Raw genomic sequence first — 21,083 nt, forward strand, 5'->3', positions numbered from 1 at the left:
AACACATCCTCTCCAATCTACCCAATGCTGCGTGGGCTCTAGTCAGTCTGGTCTCTGCTGCTCTTCTGAGTGAGAATGTGGGTCCAGTAAAAACCACTCCAAGGTAAGTGTAAGCGTCTGTGTACTCCACAGTCTCCTGGCCGTATGTGAATGTAGGTGCTGATCTCCTGATCCACTATGGGGTGGTATTAAACACCATAACCTTGGTTTTACCAAGGTTGACAGACAAACCACTTTCGTGGGCAAACGTATGCAAAGCATCCATTTGGCGTTGCATTCCCTCTGGGGATTCGGAGATCAACACAATATCGTCCGCATATAACAAAAGTGGAATCCATGTCCCTGCCAACTGTGCACCTTTATCCTCGTCCCTGTCAATGTAGTCAGAAACCTCATCCACATACATACCGAAAAGAGTAGGAGAGAGCGGGCAACCCTGCTTCACCCCAATAGTGGAGTGAACTGGTATTGAGAGTCCCTCCGGGGTGCGTACATGCCCTACTACTGATCTGTATAATGCCATGATCCCCCAAATGAGCTCTGTGGGTACTCCCATTTCCTGTAATCTGCGCATCAGTCTAGCTCTGGGTACCGTGTCGAAAGCTTTGCGGAAGTCCACAAAGCTACAATAGATCCGTCTCTCATGAGATCTGCCTTCCTTGATGATGGCCCTAAGTGTTAGGATATGGTCAAGAGTAGAGAAGCCTCTCCTGAATCCTGCCTGCCCAGTTGCATGTATTCCTTCCCTCTCTACCCATCTACTCAGCTGTTGCTCAAGAATGGATGCATACAACCGTGCCAGTGTGTGTCCGATCATAATAGTGCGATAATTCCTAGGCTTTATGGGGTCTCCTGATTTGAAGATAGGTACGATTGTAGATAGGCTCCAAGTGTCCGATAGGCCCTCACACATGGCACGGTTAAACATAACTGCTAGAAGCTCTGCTAGTAGGTCTTTGGCATGCATGAAATGCTCAGCTACTAGGCCCTCATGATCATATGCTCTCCCAGTCTTCATCCTGTCAATAGCTTTCTTCACCATCTCAACGGTGAAAAAGACACATGTATGTGGGCATGGGTCGGGGGGGTTGGGGAGGGGCGGCTGTTCAGGTACTGTGTACAAAGATGATGCGTACTGACCCCAGGTCTCTGTGGAGGAAATAGCAGGGGGGGGGACTGCTCATGAAAGAGCCGCCACGCCTCACGCGAGTCTTGACTCATGAATAGCTGATATAGATCCTGCTCGAGTCGAGCCAAAAAAGCCCTCTTCTTCCGCCGCACCAGGCGTCGAAAGTCCATCTGTGATTGTCTGTGAGTGACGTCCCCCAACAACACCTCCCTCTGAAGTCTGGCTCTAGTCTGGCGTCACTCCTCATCGTACCAGCTGTTCTGAGGCATGCTCCCAGATCGGCGGCTCTGCTTAGGCTGGGGGTGTGGGTATGCTTCTGCTGCTGCCTCATGTAATGTCTGTGTCAGTATAGTAGTTAGCTCCTCCAGAGGTCGCCCCGGGTCCTCAGTGCATAGGCGTCTGTAGATTCCGTCCATGTATACAGAGTCCGTCTCCCTTGTGAACGTGTAGCGAGTAGGGGCTGCTACTCGTGGCCTGTGTGCTACACTGAAGTGGAAAGAGATGGTCATTGACACCAGAGCATGATCCACTGCCACCCCGACCGGTCTGTGCCCAACTGTGAGATCCTGGATACTAGAGATGAGATTCGGTTGTGCCATGACATAGTCTACCGTGTTAGCTCCATGTCTGTGTGGGAAGCATGTAAAACCTCCCGCAGTAGGAAATCTCTGTAGGCCGTTCAAGATGGCCAATCCATGTGCAGTGTCCATGTCTATCAGGTGTCGCCCATACTCAGTATATTCCATATCGTGTGATAGTCTGGAAAGGCCCGTATTTGCCACATCTATCTCTCTTAGCATCTCCTCTGAAGTATCATAAAACACTGCCTGGTGATGGGCAGTCCTAGCATTGAAGTCCCCGAGGATGATAATGTCACCGTCCCTAGAGAACTCCCATATGTCATCATCCAAAATAGAGAAAGGAGATTGTCCCCTTGGTGGTGCATAAACTGATGTACTCGGGGGAAAGTAACAAATAGCTAGATAGAGGTATCTGCTTGTCTCTGCTTTCAGTCTCACCCACATGTACCTCGCCTGCTCGTCCCTGTGGGCTATATGTATCAGTGGCTGCAGATCCTCTCTAAATAACATTGCCACTCCTCCTGTCTGTAGGCTGTCTCCCACCTATATCCACTGATGTGAGGCATGGATTGCCCCGGGGCCTGGTGTGTCTCAGAGTAGAAGATGATGTCTCTTCCAGTAAAGCTATCCTCAAAAGCACCCACATCAAGACGCATAGATCCATTGCAATTCCAGGCAGCTACTTTGAGTGTGGTCCCATAAGTCTCGCACCGTCATGTGGAGCGTCGCTCCAGTATTACTACTTTTCCGTCTCGGTAAAAAGCGATCTTGCCTTTTCCCCTTGCCGCTCTAATCTCCGGCATTACTTCCTGCATATGAGCGATCTGCGAGAGGGTGAGATCGTCCCCGAGAAAGGTGCCAGTCTCCTTAAGAGTTGGTCTTTTCTTCAAGAATGACTTCTTTGCTTCCATGGAGGGAAAACAGAGGATGAGTGCTCTTTCTTTTGAGGTTTCTCCACTGCCTCCATTTTTCTTTATGTTGCCCACTCTCTATGCCCTTGTGTGTGTTGGCTCATGAATCCCCATCAGGGCTGTGAGTTCTTTTACTTCTTCGTCCACATTGCCTTTGTCTTTAAGACCGCAAATTCTCACATGTAAGCGTGCACCCTTCTCCTCTGCTCCTCCTCTAGTGTCTGGTTAATGATGTTGTTGGGTGTGGACGTGGGCGTTATCTCCTTGTCTTTTCCTTTCTTGGCCACCTTGATCCATTTCTCGGCTTCGTCTGCCTTCTGTTGGGTTTTGGTAAGAACATCCACCCAAGAAGTCGTCATTTCTTTGTGCTGTTCTTCTCCCTCTTTGATGGCCCGTACTTGTTCCTTGATCGTGTTGATTTCTTCAATTACTGAGGGTTGCAGTTCGCCCTCTTCCAGTGTGTTTCTTGATCGGGCTTCGGCGAGTTCTTTCTTGAGTGACGCGATCTCTTCCTCTTGGGTCGTCACTCGGTCTTCCAGCGTGCTTATCTTGCTCTCTTGGATCAGCACACGTCCTTCGAGGATGTTTATTGTGCCCCAGAGATTCCGGTTCAACTTGGTGATGGTCTCCGTCATTTCCTCTTTGCATTTTCGAATGGCATCCTCTAGGGGGTCGGCTTTATCGTTTGTCTTCCTCATGCTTGATCGTTGTCTGCAAGGGGGGGTTAGATGCACGTGTGCACCCACACTAGCAGCGGTCTCGGCGAGTGGTAGAGCGGAGGCGGTACGGCCCGGGGGGGAAAACGGGGGGGACGGGGGCAATATAGGTTGGAGTCTCCGTCGATGGAGTGTGCTCCTGTGTATCGGTCGTGGTTGTCTCGATCTCCCGAGCTCAGTCGCCCTGTCAACGAGGGTGCCTCTCGTATGAATGCGGGTACAACCCTGTGCTGGTGGTTGGTCTCTTGGCTCCCTCGATCCAAAGAAGTCTGTGATTTGTCTCTGCGACTGTCGTGCTCCATGTCTCCTCAACAGACTATCTCTATGTCGGTGTAGCTCAAGTAGATATAAGCCAAGGCATCTCTGATCCTGATACCTCATGACTCTATCTAGGGGTCCAAAACCCTCCCTGAATAAGCAATGGAAGCGCTCTCGTATCTCATAATACACAGTGCAGTGGCATATGTAGTGTAGCTCTGTCTCTGGCTCTCTACCACATAGTTGACATATCCTAGACTCCGGCGGTATCCCTCTGAATCTACCCGTCTCAGTCTCCAGCTGGTGGGAGAGAGAGAGAGAGAGAGAGAGAGAGAGAGAGAGAGAGAGAGAGAGAGAGAGAGAGAGAGAGAGAGAGAGAATGAAATGAAATGAAATGTTATATTAACGTCTTCAAAAGGCCATAGTGACCTATGAGACCAGAAAGTTACAAGGTGGTGGATCTGATACAAAGTCAGAGTAACAAAATAACCTAATCAACAGTACAAAACAAAGATATATATTATGGGATTCTAGATGGGTCGATGTGAGCTAATCCGAAAAACTAAGCAAGAATGGGCGGCTAGTTGGGATAGCTGAATCACAAAAGATCTAGCATCGGTCGTTGGCGAATCTCATCAATTTCCTCCATGGTTAGTAGTCTGACCGGGCGTCGTGCATGCCTGGCCAGCGTGCTCTGAATCTTTTGACGTAGCCTCCGTCGATGCTGTGTAGTCCTGCGCAGTCGTGGGCGCCTGGATTTCCCTAGTTCAATCGCTCGGTCAATCAATGTGCCTTTGGTGTGAGACGGGGGGGAGCTCTGCTGTGGGAGTGGCTCTTGCGGCTGTCCCGTGTCTGCTCTGAAGAAGTCTGTAATCCGTCTTTGAGACTGGTTAGCCTCGCCATTCATCAGGCTCTCTCTGTGTCTGCTCAGCTCGAGCAAGAACAAACCCAGGCATCTTTGATCTTCGTATCCCATTACTCTTGAGAGTGGTCCAAAACCCTCTCTGAACAAGCAATGGAAGTGGCCTCGTATCTCGTAGTAGACGGGGCAGCGGCATGTATAATGCAGCTATGTCTCAGGTTCCATGTCACACAAGGGGCATGTCCTGGCCTCTGCTGGTACTCCGCTATATCTCCCGGTTTCAATCCGCAGTTGGTGAGACGATGTGCGTAACTAGCCAATAGCACACCGTATCCCATGAGACAGGTGGGTATCCATGTATCTGGGTCTCATCACAAAACCATCTTCCATAAGCTGGAGAAGGTGGTCTCTGTAGAAAGCCATCTTCGTGCCCAGTTCTTGTGCTGGTTGTATCCATGTCCTCCTGGTGTCTAGCTGGGTCAGGTCTTGGCGAATGAGCTTGGTGATCTCTGACTGTGTAAGAATGAGAGATGGTGCATCCAATGCATACTGGAGTGGTGGTAGCCTGTCTATGCTGAATCCATGCGCCTGAAACCATGATGTCATCTCCCCATACCAGCATGTTGTATCTCCTTGTATGGCTAATTGTCGGGAGGACTCAAGTGCCATGCGAGCATATCTGTCTCTGGGAGTCCCCCAAGCACGGGGACTCCATGACCCAGTTTCGGGGCCGTCGGCTCGTAGTCGGCGGGTCTCTTCGGCGAGCGTCGGCAAGGCGCTTCATGCGGACAGGTGATCCGTTTTGGACGTTGAAGTACTCCACGCGGAGGTCTTGACTTCCTCTACAAGATCGTCCATGCACATTCATGAACGCGCGCCCGAGGCGCTCCTCGTTCGCAGACGAAGGCTGCGGCAGATTCGTAGTCGGTTCATTTCGGGGAGCGTCGGCTTGGCGCTACGCGCGGACGGTATGTCCGATTTGGACGTTTAGGTGCTCCACGCGGAGACCTCGACTTCCTCTTCGAGATCAGCCATGCACACTCATGAACGCGCGCCCGTGGCGCTCCTCGTTCTGAACCGACGGGCTGCTGGCAGGTTCAGCCCACCCGACCCTAGGCGGTCCGGGGCTCCGGGGCCCATTTCGGCAATTTTACAAGATAGCCCAAAGTGGCGTGTGAGAGTTCCAGAGGGACCTCTTAGATACGCGCTCAAGGCCCGAATAGCCTCGTTTGCTCAACTTGAACATAAAGACGCTTCCGCACTCAACTAAACTTCAACTCCGCGCGGTGCCACCAAGGCTCCTGCGCGCGTCAAGCTAGACGTGATCTCGGGTCGTTTTCTGGACGAGCCCATCAACGAGCCACCAAAGGGACTGAAGTCGGTGGATGCGAGCCTCCCAGCATGTGAGCTCTAAGTTGCGAGGCCAAGGGAGAGAGAGAGATAGATAGATAGATAGATTTTATTATCGTCCTCGGAGGTCAAATATGACCTATGGGACCGAAGTTACATGTGATGTAGTATGTGTATGGCTGATGAGTGACTCTCGATGCTCCAAAATTGTAGTGATGAGAGTCGCAATGGAGAGCCCACACTTTGGCTGGGAGAGGAAAGTGTGTAGGTCTAAGTTATGGCTGAAAATGTGAGAGAAGCAAGTTCGGATGTGATCAAAAGCTGAGCACTCTAGTAGTGTGTGGTACTCAGACTCTCGAACTTGCAGTGAGCATAATGTGCACAATCGATTTGACTCTTCTCCATTGCCCCAACGCCCTATCTCGCATCGAAGGAAATGGGAGCTAAGCCGAATTGCTGCGATAGTGCGTATCGCGGACAAGGGAATAGGCTCAAGCATGTAAATGTGAGTACGGTTCCCTCTCTCAGCGAAGAACATGGTTTTGTAGTTGGGGGCAATATAGGTGGTGTAATGTATGAAGCGTGACCCACCGGATTTCTCCCAAGCCGTAATACATTGGCGTTGTAGAAAAGCTTCATTCACTTGAGAGTTAATTGAAGCATCATGTAGCAAGTGTAATGCATCCCATCTCCCAAACCACTTCTTTATGTCTTGCATCCATCCCGTGCTCAAGATCTTGCTTTTATGCGTCTTTTGAACTTTTTTGCTTGCTTCCCATGCAATTGTAGGAAGTCGATGTGAGGGGTTTTGACGCATCTTTATCATGTACTCCACAACCCTTTCCATGCCCATAACCTCAATTGGAAGAGATCCCGACTCAAGAAGTAGGAGCATATATGGTGTTTGTGTACTTGGAGAAAGTTTGTAAGAAAGCGCTTTTGGACATTCTCAAACTCTTTCCAAGTAGACTTTGAGATGCTCCCGCCCCACACTTCAACTCCATAAAGAAGAACCGGTGTCACCAATGTATCAAAAAGATACTTCTTGAGAACCCAACACTTGATGTTTCCCGCATTACACATGTTCTCAAATGCATAATATGCTCTCTTTCCCGCTTCCAAACGACGCATAGCACATTCATGCCACTTGTGATTGGATGGAACCTCAAGGCCAAGGTACTTAAAGCTCTCAACAACTTCAAGTGTCTCGTTGTTGTACACAATGCATGGCTTCTCCTTATGGTTGGTTTTCACAAGCATAACCTTTGTTTTGGATTCATTTACAATCAGCCCACTATGCAAGCAAAAGTTCTCAAGAACAACCGTAAGCTTTTGTGCATCTTCTAAAGTGTGTGCTAGAAGCACTACATCATCCGCATACAACAAAAGCATGATTACCGCATTGCAAATAGTGACCTCTTCAATGCCTTCTTCTTGCATAAAGTCAAGTACCATTTGTTCCAATTGATCGATGCATAGACCAAAGAGAGTTGGTGACAATGGACATCCTTGTTTAACCTCAATAGTGCTTACAAAAATTTCTGAAATTTCTCTTCCCATGCGCAATTGACAAATCACCTTCTCATAGATTCGAGAAACCGCAAGCATAAACTCACTTGGCACTTGGAGTTCTTTCATCCTTCTCCACAAATTGTTACGTGGAATCATATCAAAGGCTTTCTTAAAGTCCACAAAACAACAATACAATCGCTTGCCTTTCAACCGACTTTCCTCCATGAGAACACGAAGAGTGACAAGATGATCAATGGTACTATGGCATCGACGAAAACCCGCTTGTCCCTTTGCACGCTTGTCATTCTCTTCAGCTCAATCACTCAATTTCATCTCCATTATGCACCCAAACAACTTTGCCATAAGAGACCCAATCATTATAGTCCGTTAGTTGCTTACATTCTTTACATCCCCTCCTTTATGCAAAGGCTTAACCCAATTAGTACTCCAATCATAAGGCATACCATGTTGAAGTGCAAGGTTGAACATATCACACATTCACTCATGGGTAAAATCTCCTGTCCATTTGATCATCTCCGGCTTGATACCTTGAAGATCTCCGGCTTTGCGAGTGGCCAACTTTTCAAGCCCACCAGATACATCCTCAATAGTAAAAAAAGACGGCATACATGGGAGTGAACCATAAAATGGTATTTTTTCAGTATTTGTTTGCTCATATAATTGCCTACAATGTGTGTACATATCCACTAGACTCAAGTTACCAAAATTCTCAACCCGCTTGCCTCTCAAGTTTCTCCAAAATCTTCCACATGCATGTGCCTTTTCTTGGACTTGAAATTCTTGTTGCTTTACTTCCCATCTTCTTCTCTTCTTTTGAATCAATGCCTTGTATGTATGCAAATGACTTTGATAGTTGTCTTTGTCCATAGTTGCATCAAGCTTTATCAAGGACTTTCGAGCATCTTGACATTCTTTATCAAACCACCTTTTGCGTGATCTATCTTTGTTGATACCATGGAGATGCTTTATGGCAAAGCATTCTTCCGCACAAGAACAAATAGCTTTCTTGAAAGCTTCCCATTTAGTTTCCAATGGTGCATCACATTGAAGCTTTGTCATCCATAATTTTTGCTCAACCATTTCAATGTACATTGGTACCCGTTTGAAATCCATACATAGTGATAACTTCTCTTTCCTTTGGCTGAGATTATCATGCTTAGTTGCTTCTCCACATGAAAGGTCAATACATAAGGTGCGATGGTCGGATTCCGGGGTCCATTGACCAAACATAAAACTCTTTATGCGATACATGATGGCTTTAGAGAGTAGCATATAGTCAATCACACTATCCCCATTATGTCTCCTACATGTAAATCCATTGGTTCCACTCCACAAAGATACACCATTGGCAATGAGTATACCCGTGCTATTACACATGTGTAAAAGTAACTTTCTATAGTGATCCGGATCTTTCTCATCCATTGAAGTACGATCATACAAGTGAACTTCCTCCAACTCCCTTGAAATGTATGGTATATCAAATTGTTGAGTATCATGTTGCAATGTTTTTGTGCGAGCATTCATATCCCCAAATACAATAACATCACCTTCACCTTTGAAATAAGCAATGTCCTCTTCCAAATCAGAAAATGGTTGATCTCTATCCATGCAAGCATAAAAGGGAGAATCGTGATGAGGAATGTAGCAACCGGCTACAAAAATGGGTGCTCTTTTTGGTGTCATAATTTTCAGCCATACATAACGTTTGTACTTGTCATCTTTCATAATTGATACAAAATCTTCCAATCCTTTCTTAACCATACATGCTAACCATCCTTGTTCTCTTCGTTGCTTGAGATTCTTTGACCACATCAATGAATGTACATTGTAATCCTCCAAGCTGTTAATCCTTTGTGTATCATGCTCCCAAGTTTCAACAAGAAGTACAACATCGGCTTTGCTTGTTAGTTCATCAATGCCAACCCCTGCATTCCATGGGTATCCATTACAATTCTAAAAGCATATTTTCAATTGTAACTCGGTCTCATAGGTCACACATCCCTATTTGCTTGAGAGACTTGTTTCCTCCTTGGGCACATTTTCTTCATGAGAGATCTCCTTGTTTTTATTATTCTTTTCCTCATATGCCTTGCAACGCATATTTTGTTGCTTAATAGTGCGATCTTCACATACAAAACATTTTGTATCCCTCAAATAGATCCAACTATTATCAAGGATAATCTTTCGCTTGGTGTCATCCGGCATGGTGCATACAATTGGCCGTTCTCCCGAGCGAGGAGCTCCTTGCTTCCCCACTCTATGTGCTCCATAGACCATAACTCCAGACATGCCAAAGTGGGTTTTGAAGAAATCTTCAATAACAATGGCAAGAGAAGGAGGTGTCTCTAACTTCTCTTCGGGAATTCCACGAATAACAATGTTCTTGGAACGTCGCTCCCGTTCCTTCAACTCCTCCACATCCACATTCTCAACATTCTTTGTTTGAACCATAGCTTGCATGAGTGAGGAATTAGAAACCACATTGCTACCACATACATCAGCTCAAGACTTGTTTGTGCATACATTTTTCATGTCGCATACATCCCGGCTCATAGTGTCAAATTTCTCTTCTTTCAATACATGGTCATGCTCTGCTTTGCTCATCCGCTCCTTCAAAGCATTCAAGTCCACAAGAGAGCGTTTACATTCCTTGACTTCCTCTTCAAGTTGCATCAAACGTGTTGTTTGCATCTCAAGTGTCCTCTTGAGATTCTCATTCTCAACCACAAGTACCCTTAGCGTGCCATTCTCCATTGCAAGTGCTCGTAAGTCTTCGCCTTGTTTGTTTACGGTCTCTTGCAATGATACCAAGTACGCCATGATCATGGTTTCCGATGTCGTTGGTTGGGTGGTTGTGTTGCTATCTCCACACTTAGGAGATTTTGAATCATTTTCCACAACGGTTGTGGACCTTGTTGAAGAAGAAGAACCCTTGCGAGTGTCGGAAGACATTGTATGTAAAATAGGAGATGAGAATCAATTTTGTTGAACCTGTTCACTTCGGAAATGCTGCAACAGAAACGCCTTCCATAACTCTGAAAATTTCTGTCTTTACATCAATGCGTAGAGGACTTCGTGCTCTTCAATTGAGGCTATAGATCACCCAAATCGGAGTTCGGATGAAGAAGTTATGATCAAAAGAGTGGACTGCTGTCTAGTAGGTCAAAAAACGGCTGTGATTTTTGAGAGAGAGAGAGAGAGAGAGAGAGAGAGAGAGAGATGCTTCTGTTTCAGCTGCTGTTTGTTGGGCTCCAAAAGAGCCTCTTGTTATGGAAGATATACAAGTTGATCCACCACAGAAGGGTGAAGTGCGCATAAGGATTCTCTTCACGTCTTTATGCCATACAGATGTTACATTTTGGCAGGACTCGGTTTGTATCTGTAGAGGAGGTTTTTACACAACAGCATTATCAGAATTTCGATCTCTCACTGACAAGGAGTGTAGTAAGATCTCACTCACTTTCTGTTCTATGTAGCTTAAGCTTGGACTCTTTCCTCGCATATTTGGGCATGAAGCATCTGGGTATGGAAAAGTTTCATCCTCAAGCTATGAAGGCTCATGCTTTGATTGCAAATGTATGCTCATACACACGAGGTTTCGACAATCTGTAATTTCCACGATTTGCAGAATCGTCGAAAGTGTGGGAGAAGGCGTGACAGAATTTCAAGAGGGAGATCATGTTCTTCCAGTATTTACAGGGGAATGTGGGGATTGCCGCTATTGCAAGTCAACCAAGAGCAACCTGTGTAAAAAATTCCGAGGCGATGTCAAAAGAGGAGTCATGATATGTGACAATAAGAGTCGCTTTTCTGTGAGGGGAAAGAGTATCTACTTTTTTATGGGTTCTACATTTAGTGAATACACTGTGGTTGAGCAAGAGTACGTCGTCAAAGTCAACAGGGCTGCTCCGCTTGATAAACTCTGCCTTCTTAGTTGTGGAGTGACAACAGGTATGTTCTCTATGTGATAATAAGTGTTTCAAATAATTAAGAAATATTATGTAGGGAAAGGACCTCTTGTGGAATGTCAGCCTAATATAAATGAACTTTTCCTTCCATCAGGTACTTTGTTATTGCTGATCCTAATTGTAACCTAAATTAGAAAACTTTATTTCAGTCTGAAAATGAGAGTTGAAGCAAGCCTGAAAATAAAGGATGTTCATGGGCATGGACAAGGGGCATGGCTTGACCCTTTTCTGAATTCATTAGCTCAATAAAGGTCTTGCATAGATGCAGCATTTGCTCGACTTGTATGGCAAGGCTGTAATCCTATATGAAGGTGCGTGATTGGAGCTAGTTCTGCAGCTCTTAGGGAATCATGGGTGTTGTGAGATGTGGTTTAGTGCAGATTATCTCCTCCATTCTCCAAGCAGTCCGATGATGACGACTCATGATTTGTTTACATTGTTAAGTTTTGATCTTGTATGAGCCTTTTACCACCGAGCTTTCCATGCACTGACAATGCTAGTGTCTATTTCACGAGTGATACAGGCATACCGGATCTGACCTCTGCTACCAGCTTAGGTTTTCTGTGATGCCACATTTTAAATATATGAGAAGTACCTTAATATCATTTCATTGCGGCTACCTTTCCCTAACAGAAAATCTTTTGGCTTGCCCGTCTTCCATGCAATCTACAGTAACAGGAAAGTCATAGGGCTTGCATGTAGGAGCTAGAACAGGGAAACCAATCCTTTGAAATGCTGACAAGAGGCTTTCTATGACATGGACGCTTACTGCATTCTGGCTTCAATCTTTTTGAGTTTAATAGAAACAGATGAAGAGCTCTTTCCAGAGCATAGAAGAATAAAAAGGCTGTTTTCTTGCTCTAATCTCTTGAGAGACTGAGCAGTTCAATTTCTTTTCAGAGCAAAGAAGATTGACAAGGCTGCCTTCCTGCTCTTATCTGTTGAGAGGCTCAACATATCATATTTCATGCTAGTGTGACTGGTTTGCCCTTCAGTCAAAGGACGAATTATTTGCATACGAACTTCATGAGAAGAAGCTCTGATTTTTGGTGAAACAGGAAAGTACAAAACTGCTGCAAGGATGGCTGGTTTCCATGGGTTTACACACGCTTAAGAATGACTATGGTATTATATAAAATTAAGAACTTTAAGTAGCTTTGATATTGACTTGATAAGCAGCATTTTGCTTCTGTCCCCAAGGACATTTTAGAAGGATTAGCTGTTTGAGAGATTCTTAATCACCCACAAGTTGATGATGCTATTCAAGAAAGCTTTGATGCATTTTGCACGTCTCTCTGCTCCTGTAATAAATTCGATTATTCGCTTTGTCTGATGTCTTCTCCTTCAAAAAGTTCACCTTATCTAATGTGAAATAGGCTGCTATAGCACTAAGAAATATTATCATAAGCCATTGAAGTTTGCACTAAATACTTTACTTCAATGGAGACAGGTTTGGGTTCATCTTGGAATTTTGCAAAGGTTGAGAAGGGTTCAAGTGTTGCAATCTTTGGATTGGGTACTATAGGCCTTGGTGTAGCGGAGGGAGCAAAGTTGTCTGGTGCTGCTCATATCATTGGGATAGACACCAACCCTTTAAAGTTTGACAAAGGTTGTAAGCTCATTAGTTGTATTTTTTTCCTTTTATACATAAATCGGAAAGAAAGTGACCATAATTTTTTTTTAATGAACCAGCGCGAACTTTGGGCGTGAGGGAGTGCATGAATCCAAATGATTTTGACAGACCAATACATGAGGTGGACTTGCCAGATGCCAAGTTTCAGGCTTTGAACAAAGCATTCTAAGCTTGTGAGTTTTTTTTGTTCTGCAGGTTATAATAGGCAAGACGGATGGTGGTGTTGATTATAGCTTTGAGTGTGTCGGAAGTGCAAACGTGGTACAAACAGCATTACTAAGCTGTCATGAAGTAAGATGATGTACTTTCACGTTAGTTTACAAATTTTTTGTGATGTCAATCATTTTTAATGGCTATTATTGAGCATTCCTTTGACCATTTGTGCAGGGCTGGGGAAAGACAGTTGTCTGCGGAGTAGAAGGGGGAAACAAAACTGTCAATTCACATCCCCAGCTTTTCTTGTATGGTAGGACGCTGACGGGAACTTTGTTTGGTGGAGTTAAACCCAAATCAGAACTGCCAACTCTTGTAGCAATGTACATGAATAAGGTGACTCTCTCTCTCTCTCTCTCTCTCTCTCTCTCTCTCTCTCTCTCTCCCCCCCCCCCCGCTGCTCGCTGCTGCCCTGCCCTGCTCGCGAGCTCTGCTCTGCACCCCCCTGCTCGTGTCCTGCCTCTCTCTCTCTCTCTCTCTCTCTCTCTCTCTCTCTCTCTCTCTCTCTCTCTCTCTCTCCAGCTTACGAAAGATGGTTTTGTGGCGAGACCCAGATACATGGATACCCACTTGTCTCATGGGATACGATGTGCTATTGGCCAGTTACGCACATCTTCTCACCAGTTGCGGATTGAGACGGGGAGATACAGCGGAGTACCAGCAGAGGACAGGACATGCCCCTTGTGTAACATGGAACCTGAGACAGAGCTACACTATAAATGTCGCTGCCCCGTCTACTACGAGATACGAGGCCGCTTCCATTGCTTGTTCAGAGAAGGTTTTGGACCACTCTCAAGAGTCATGGGATACGAAGATCATAGATGTCTGGGTTTGTTCTTGCTCGAGCTGCGCAGACACAGAGATAGCCTGATGAATGGCGAGGCTAGCCAGTCTCAAAGACGGATCACAGACTTCTTCAGAGCAGACACCGGACAACCGCAAGAGCCACTCCCACAGTAGAGCTCCCCCTCGTCTCATACCAGAGGCACACTGATTGACCAAGCGATTGAACTGGGGAAATCCAGGCGCCTGCGACTGCGAAGAACTACACAGCATCGACGGAGGCTACGACAGAAAATTCGGAGCACGCTGGCCAGACATGCACGACGCCCGGTCAGACTACTAACCATGGAGGAAATTGATGAGATTCGCCAGCGACCGATGCTAGATCTCTTGTGATTCAGCTATCCCAACAAGCCACCCATTTTTTGCTTGGTTCACATTGATCAACTTAGGACCCCATAGTATATATCTTTGTTTTGTACTGTTGTTAGGTTATTTTGTTACTCTGACTTTGTATCAGATCCACCACTTTGTAACTTTCGGGTCTCATAGGCCATTATGGCCTTTTGAAGACGTTAATATAACATTTCATTTCTCTCTCTCTCTCTCTCTCTCTCTCTCTCTCTCTCTCTCTCTCTCCCGCTCTGCTCGCTGCTGTCCTGCCTTGCTGGCTCTGCTCACTCTCTCGCTCGCATGCCCCCCCCCCCCCCCCCCCCCCCCCGTTGCGTAGAGAGAGAAACTGCAAGTGTGTAGAGAGAGAAAGTAGACTTTTTTCAAGCGTAGAGAGAAAGATGGAAAGCGTAGAGAGAGAAAGTTTGCGAGCGTAGAGAGAGAGAGAGAGAGAGAGAGAGAGAGAGAGAGAGAGAGAGAGAGAGAGAGAGAGAGAGAGAGAGAGAGAGAAGAAAAAAAGGGGAAAAAAAGAAGAAGTTCACTTTTCTATCTCTCTCCCTCTCTTGTTGCGGCCTTCATTCAATCGTGAGAAAACAAAGTGCCAAGGATGACCCTATGGAGGATGCCATTCAAAAATGCAAAGAAGAAATGAGCGAGTCCATCAGCAAGATCAACCACCATCTCCTAGGTACTATTAACGCACTTGACTAGCGCGTGGCGGCATAGGAAAGCACGATACATACACTCGAGGATCGTGTGAAGGCCCAAGAGGAGGAAATCGCAGTACTCGAGAAAGAGCTTGCAGAGGTGCGATCGTAGAATCTCCTCGAAGAGGGAGAGCTTCAACTCTCAGTAATTGAAGAGCTTAACACGATTAAGGAACAAGTGCGGGCCATCGAAGAAGGTGGGGAGCAACCAAAAGAAATGACGACCTCGTGGGTAGATATCATCACAAAGACCCAACAAAAAGCAGAAAAGACCGAAAAATGGATCGAGATTGTCAAGAAAGGAAAGGGCAAGGAAATAAACCCCTCCCCCACACCAACCATCATTAACTTGACACTGGAAGAGGAGCAAAGGGGACGTGTGCGGGCCTTACACGTAAGGATATGTGGCCTCAGAGACCAAGATAATGTGGATGAAGAGGTGAAAGAACTCATGACTCTGGTGGGGATTAATGAGCAGACGCATACGAGGGCTTGGAGAGTGGGCACTAAGAAAAGTGGGAGCAACGGAGAAACCTCGAAAGAAAGGGCACTCATTCTTCGCTTCCCCTCCGTGGAAGCGAAGGACTTCTTGAGACTCTAAAGAAGACTGACATCTTTCTTGGAGATGACCTCACCCCTCTCGTAGATTGCTCATATGCAAGAAGTAATGCCAGAAATCAGAGCATCAAGGAAAAAAGGGAAGATTGATTTTTACAGGGATGGAAGGGTGGTGATATTGGAGCGACGCTCCGCATGACGGTGCGAGACCTATGGGACCACACTAAAGATGGCAACCTGGAATTGTAATGGGTCACTCCGTCTTGATGTAGGGGCCTTTGAGGGATAGCTTCACAGGGAGAGATCATTTTCTACTCTGAGACGCATCAAGCCCTTGTGCAATCCATGCCACAAGTGAGCTGATATAGATGGGAGACAGCTTGCAGACAGGAGATAAGATCGGAGCATCGAGGACGGGGCTCAGGGGGAGTGGCAGTTCTATTGAGGGAGGAGTTGCAACCATTGATATATATACCGTGCAAGGATGAACAGGCTAGGTACATGTGGGTGAGGCTCATGGCAGAGACGGGCAGATACCTCTACATTGCTATTTGTTACTTTCCTCCTAGTACATCAGTATATGCATCGCCTAGAGGACAATCCCCCTTTGCTATTTCGGATAATGACATATGGGAGTTTTCCAAGGATGGTGGATAGATCCATCTCTGTAACGTCCAACTCCCTAAGCATCTCCTTGGAAGTATCATAAAATATTGTCTTGTGGTGGGCAGTCCTAGCATTGAAGTCCCCTAGTATGATAATGAACTATCACAAGATAAGGAATACAGTGAGTATGGCAGATACTTGATAGATGTGGGAACTGCACATAGATTGGCCATTTTGAATGGCCTACACAGATTTTCGACAGCTGGAGGTTTTACTTGCTTTCCACACCGACATGGTGCTAGCACAGTGGACATTGTTATGGCCCAGCCAGGTCTCATTCCATTCTTTCAAGATTTCATGGTGGGCACTAGTCCAGTTGGAGTAGCAGTTGATCATGCTATCTTGTCTTTCACCCTGACGTTTCAGTTCAGCACAACTCCATTAGGAGAGGTCCTCACGCACACCCGATATACCTTCACGAGGGAGACGGATTCTGTGTATATGGATGAGATATACAGGCAGCTATGCACTCAGGAGTCGGGACAGCCACTAACTGAACTCACTCAGATATTGACAGAGACGCTCCATGCTGTAGCTTCAGAGGCATACCCCCACAGCCAGCCTACACGGAGACGATCTGGGAGCATGTCCCAGAACAGTTGGTATGACAAGGAGTGTAGAGAGTGGAGGATCAAATTACAGAGGGAAGTGCTCATGGATATTACCACTCATAGACAGTCACGGATTATCTTTCTCCACCTAGTGCGACGAAAGAAAATAGCTTATCTATCTCAGCTCCAGCGGGATCTGTATCAGGTATTTATAAGTCAAGACTCAGGCGAAGCATGGAGGCTATTCCACGAGCATTCACCACCACCAGCGGTCACCTCCACAGAGACATGGGAGAATATGCCACATCTCTCTACACAGCATCAGGGCAACCACCTTTACCGGACCCACCAGAGACATGCCCTGAGACATGTACTTTCTTTACTGCCGAGAGGGTAAGGAAAGACATTGACAGGATGAAGACAAGGAGAGCACATGATCATGATGGTCTGGTAGCAGAGCACTTTATCCATGCCAGGGATATGCTTGCAGAGCTTCTTGCTATGATGTTTAATCGAGCCATGTATGAAGGCTTTCTTGAGACTTGGAGTATGTCTACGATTGTGCCTATTTTCAAGTCAGGAGATCCCATGATTCTTGGGAATTATCGCATCATCATGGTTGGTCACACATTGGCTAGGCTGTATGCATCCGTTCTTGAGCAGAAGCTGAGTAGATTGGCAGAGCGAGAGGGCATACGAGCACTAGGGCAAGGAGGATTCAAGAGAGGTTTCTCCACTCTTGACCAGATTCTGACACCCAGAGCTATTATTGAGGAGGGTAGACACCATGGCAAAAGGATCTATTGTAGCTTTGTGGAATTCCGCAAAGCTTTTGACACGGTGCCGAGAGCCAGACTTAAACGCAGACTACAGAACATGGGTGTACCTATAGAGCTGATATGGGTTATTCTGGCTTTATACAGGACAGTGATGGGGCGGGTACGCACTACTAAGGGAATGTCTGACATGGTCCACTCCACTATTGGAGTGAAGCAGGGATGCCCCCTATCTCCGACTCTTTTTGGGATGTATGTAGATGAGTTTTCAGATTATGTAGAACGTCAGGGAGACAGAGGGGCTTAGCTAGCAGGGACATGGATTCCGTTGTTACTACATGTTGATGATATTGTGTTAATTTTTGACTCTCCAGAGGGCATGCCGCATCATTTAGATGCTTTGCATACATTTGCTCGTGATAGTGGATTGTTTGTCAACCTTGGGAAAACCAAGGTTATGGTGTTCAACACCATACCACAGTGGGTCAGGAGGTCAGCACCCACATTTACGTATGGCCAGGAGACTGTGGAGTACACAGATGCATATACCTATCTTGGGGTAGTTTTTGGTGGACCGGTGTTTTCAGCGAGGAGAGCATCAGAGACTAGACTGACGAGAGCAAATGCAGCCTTGGGAGGACCGGAGAGGATGTGTTCGCAGGTCCAATTTCAGGAACCGCGAACAAAGCTCTGGCTTTTTGACACTCTAGTGACTTCAACTATACTCTACAAAGTTCAGGTATGGGGACCCTCAGTAGACCATCATGGGAGATCTGGTAACACAGATGGATGGAGATATATGGAGAGGCCTTTGGTCTCTATGATCGCTCGGATGATTCGGGCTACGGCCTTAGTGCCGCATGAGATTATCCGAGCTGAGCTAGCCCCCCTTCCCCCTCGTGGTTGAGGCATTGACTAGATCAGTATCCTTTATACACAGTTTATGTGTCACGTGACACATCCAACCCTATGTGTCCGTGGACAAGCTACAGCACGACAAGGGTTTAGTCAGTCTATATTTAGAAGTGATCTGGCACTTTTGTGAGTCTATTCGTAGACCGTGCATGCCTAGTCACTTAGTGTAGATGCATATCCTCTGGTTGCACACATCATGATCATAAGCATTCCCATCAGAATCCTTCAGGGGAATTTTCCAGTGATTTTAGCCTATTTTACCGATTTTTGACATTTTTCACTTATTATTTTCAAGTGACTTTTGTTGGAAAGTAGGTAGGGCAAATTGAGTAAGTTTGTATATAAGCAAACCTATACTAGCACTAATTGGCAGAATTGTCAACAGGAGCCAAGCTCAGCAGGCAACTTCTCCAACAAGACCTTGGAAGTTTCCCCCTCCAACCAAGAAAAACCATCCCTCTAGCGTTTTCTCCATCAAGCACCATCGCCTAGATCTGCATCAGCCTTGCGTTTTCAGCATTTGGCTCATCACCAGCAAGTCCCTTGCCTTAGCGTTTTTGCATCAGCAGATCTTCACTGCAAGCAAGCCCAAGCCTAGCGTTTTCAGCAGCCTGCAAACACCAGCGTTTTCAGCCCTGCCATCGCCAATAGAACCCCCCATGACTAGCGTTTTTGGTCATAGCAGATTCAGCCCGGAAGAAACCTCCGTTTTCAGCCCTAAAACCTACAGATTTTCAACGTCAAAGACCTACAGAAACAATCTCAGAATCAGCGTTTTTGGACTAGCCGCAGATTTCAGCCCATAGCGTTTTTGGACAGTAGATGAAAGATTGCAGATTTCAGCCTTTAGATCGGTGTCGTCATCCCTGTCGTCATCGTTGACATAGCCTAGACTTGCATCAGTCACATGCATTCACTTTGTACTAGATTGTGCAATCATAAGTAGACCACTCTCGCCGACGAGAGTGGGGCCTTCGGAGGAGGGTTTTACAACGTCTCTGGTGTCGTATTTCTCCTCTCTCTCTATCTCTCAGTCTCATACACTTGCACGCATAGTGTCCATTCACTTTGTTGTGATCATAGCATTCTCTCATTAAGAACGGAAGGCTCTACCTTCCATAAGAACAAAAGGAACCTTGTGCACAGTTCCGAGCACTCATCTTGAGCAAAGCACAAACATTCATTCCGGTGCACCTAACATTATGGGATCTCCCCAGGGACAAATATGCTCGGCTTTGCCCTCGAGTCATCTCGACAACTAGCGCTACAAGGCGATACAACATGTTGGCATGGACAGACGACAACATGGTTTCAGTCACATGGTTTCAGTCACATGGTTTTAGCATGGATAGATTGCCTCCGTTTGAAAACTCCCTGGATGCACCCTCCCTGTCTCTCACGCGGATTGAGATCACCAGGCTCATATGCCAGGATCTGATTCAGCTAGCAGCCGACAAAGGAGTTGGGCACGAAGATGGCCTTCTACAGAGAGCATCTTCTCCAACTCACATGTTGGTATGGACAGATGACATCATGGTTTCAGTCACATGGTTTCAGTCACATGGTTTCAGCATGGATAGATTGCCTCCGTTTCAATACTCCCTGAATGCACCCTTCCTGTCTCTCACGCGGACTGAGATCACCAGGCTCATATGCCAGGATCTGATTCAGCTAGATACCAGGAGCACATGGATACAGCCGACAAAGGAGTTGGGCACGAAGATGGCCTTCTACAGAGAGCATCTTCTCCAACTCACGGAGGACAGTTTTGTGACTAGGCCTGCATACATGGGTACACTTATCTCATGGGATACGATGCGCTATTGGGCAGATACGCACATCCTCACATCAGCTCCAGATCGAGACTGGCCGATTTCGAGGGGTACCAGCAAGGCAGAGACAGAGCTGCACTACACATGTCATTGCCCGGCGTACTATGAGATACGCGGCTGCTTCCACTCTGTTTAGAGAGGGTTTCGGACCATTTTCTGGAGTCATGAGATACGAGGATCAGAGACGTCTCGGATTGTTCCCACTAGAGATGCGCAGACTTAGGGAGAGCTTGCTGAGGATATCAGGGGGGAGAGAGTCTCATAGACGAATCACAGATTTCTTTACACCAGCAAGGGGAGAGCCAGAGGAGCAGTCATCACAGCAGATCTCAGAGCCCACCCACACTAGAGGTACGCTGCTCGACTGAGCCACTGAGCTAGGCAGATCTAGATGCCCACGACCTTGGGGGGTCTCCCACCACCGACGAAGGCTGCAGCAGAAGATACAGATCACCCTAGCTCGACATGCAAGACGCCCAACCAGAGTATTGACCATGGAGGAGGTTGATGAGACTCGACAGCGACCGATGAGAGATTTCATTTGAACCCCCCCCCCCCCCCCCCCCCCTTTTCTCGTCTCAATCCCGAAGAATCAGCCGCAGATTCATTTCCTTTTTTTCCTTAGGGTTTTTTAGTGTTAGTGTTAGTTGTTAGTTAGTTAGTTCTTTGTAATTTCCGTACTCAGACATGATATCAGATTCACCAATTGTAACTTTTTGGTCTCATAGGTCATTTTGGCCTTTCGAAGACG

General features: G+C 46.5%; 1 protein-coding gene across 7 annotated transcripts in view; it reads left to right on the forward strand.

Annotated features, from left to right (window-relative positions):
- LOC147429750 (alcohol dehydrogenase class-P-like) overlaps positions 1-21,083 on the forward strand; it is a 42,086-nt gene that overhangs the window by 3,721 nt on the left and 17,282 nt on the right. For 5 of the 7 annotated variants that reach the window (XM_086495984.1, XM_086495986.1, XM_086495991.1 and 2 more), the window contains 6 exons: positions 10,575-10,711; positions 10,817-11,291; positions 12,759-12,917; positions 13,001-13,062; positions 13,137-13,232; positions 13,329-13,490. In XM_086495984.1, the coding sequence (XP_086352110.1) occupies positions 10,575-10,711; positions 10,817-11,291; positions 12,759-12,917; positions 13,001-13,062; positions 13,137-13,232; positions 13,329-13,490 (1,091 nt within the window). The remainder of the gene's footprint in view (positions 1-10,574; positions 10,712-10,816; positions 11,292-12,758; positions 12,918-13,000; positions 13,063-13,136; positions 13,233-13,328; positions 13,491-21,083) is intronic. The other 2 variants (XM_086495985.1, XM_086495988.1) reach the window with 1 other exon arrangement.

This window comes from Adiantum capillus-veneris, chromosome 22 (assembly GCF_014529385.1).
Source record: "Adiantum capillus-veneris isolate H3 chromosome 22, ASM1452938v2, whole genome shotgun sequence".
Lineage (NCBI taxonomy): Eukaryota > Viridiplantae > Streptophyta > Polypodiopsida > Polypodiales > Pteridaceae > Adiantum > Adiantum capillus-veneris.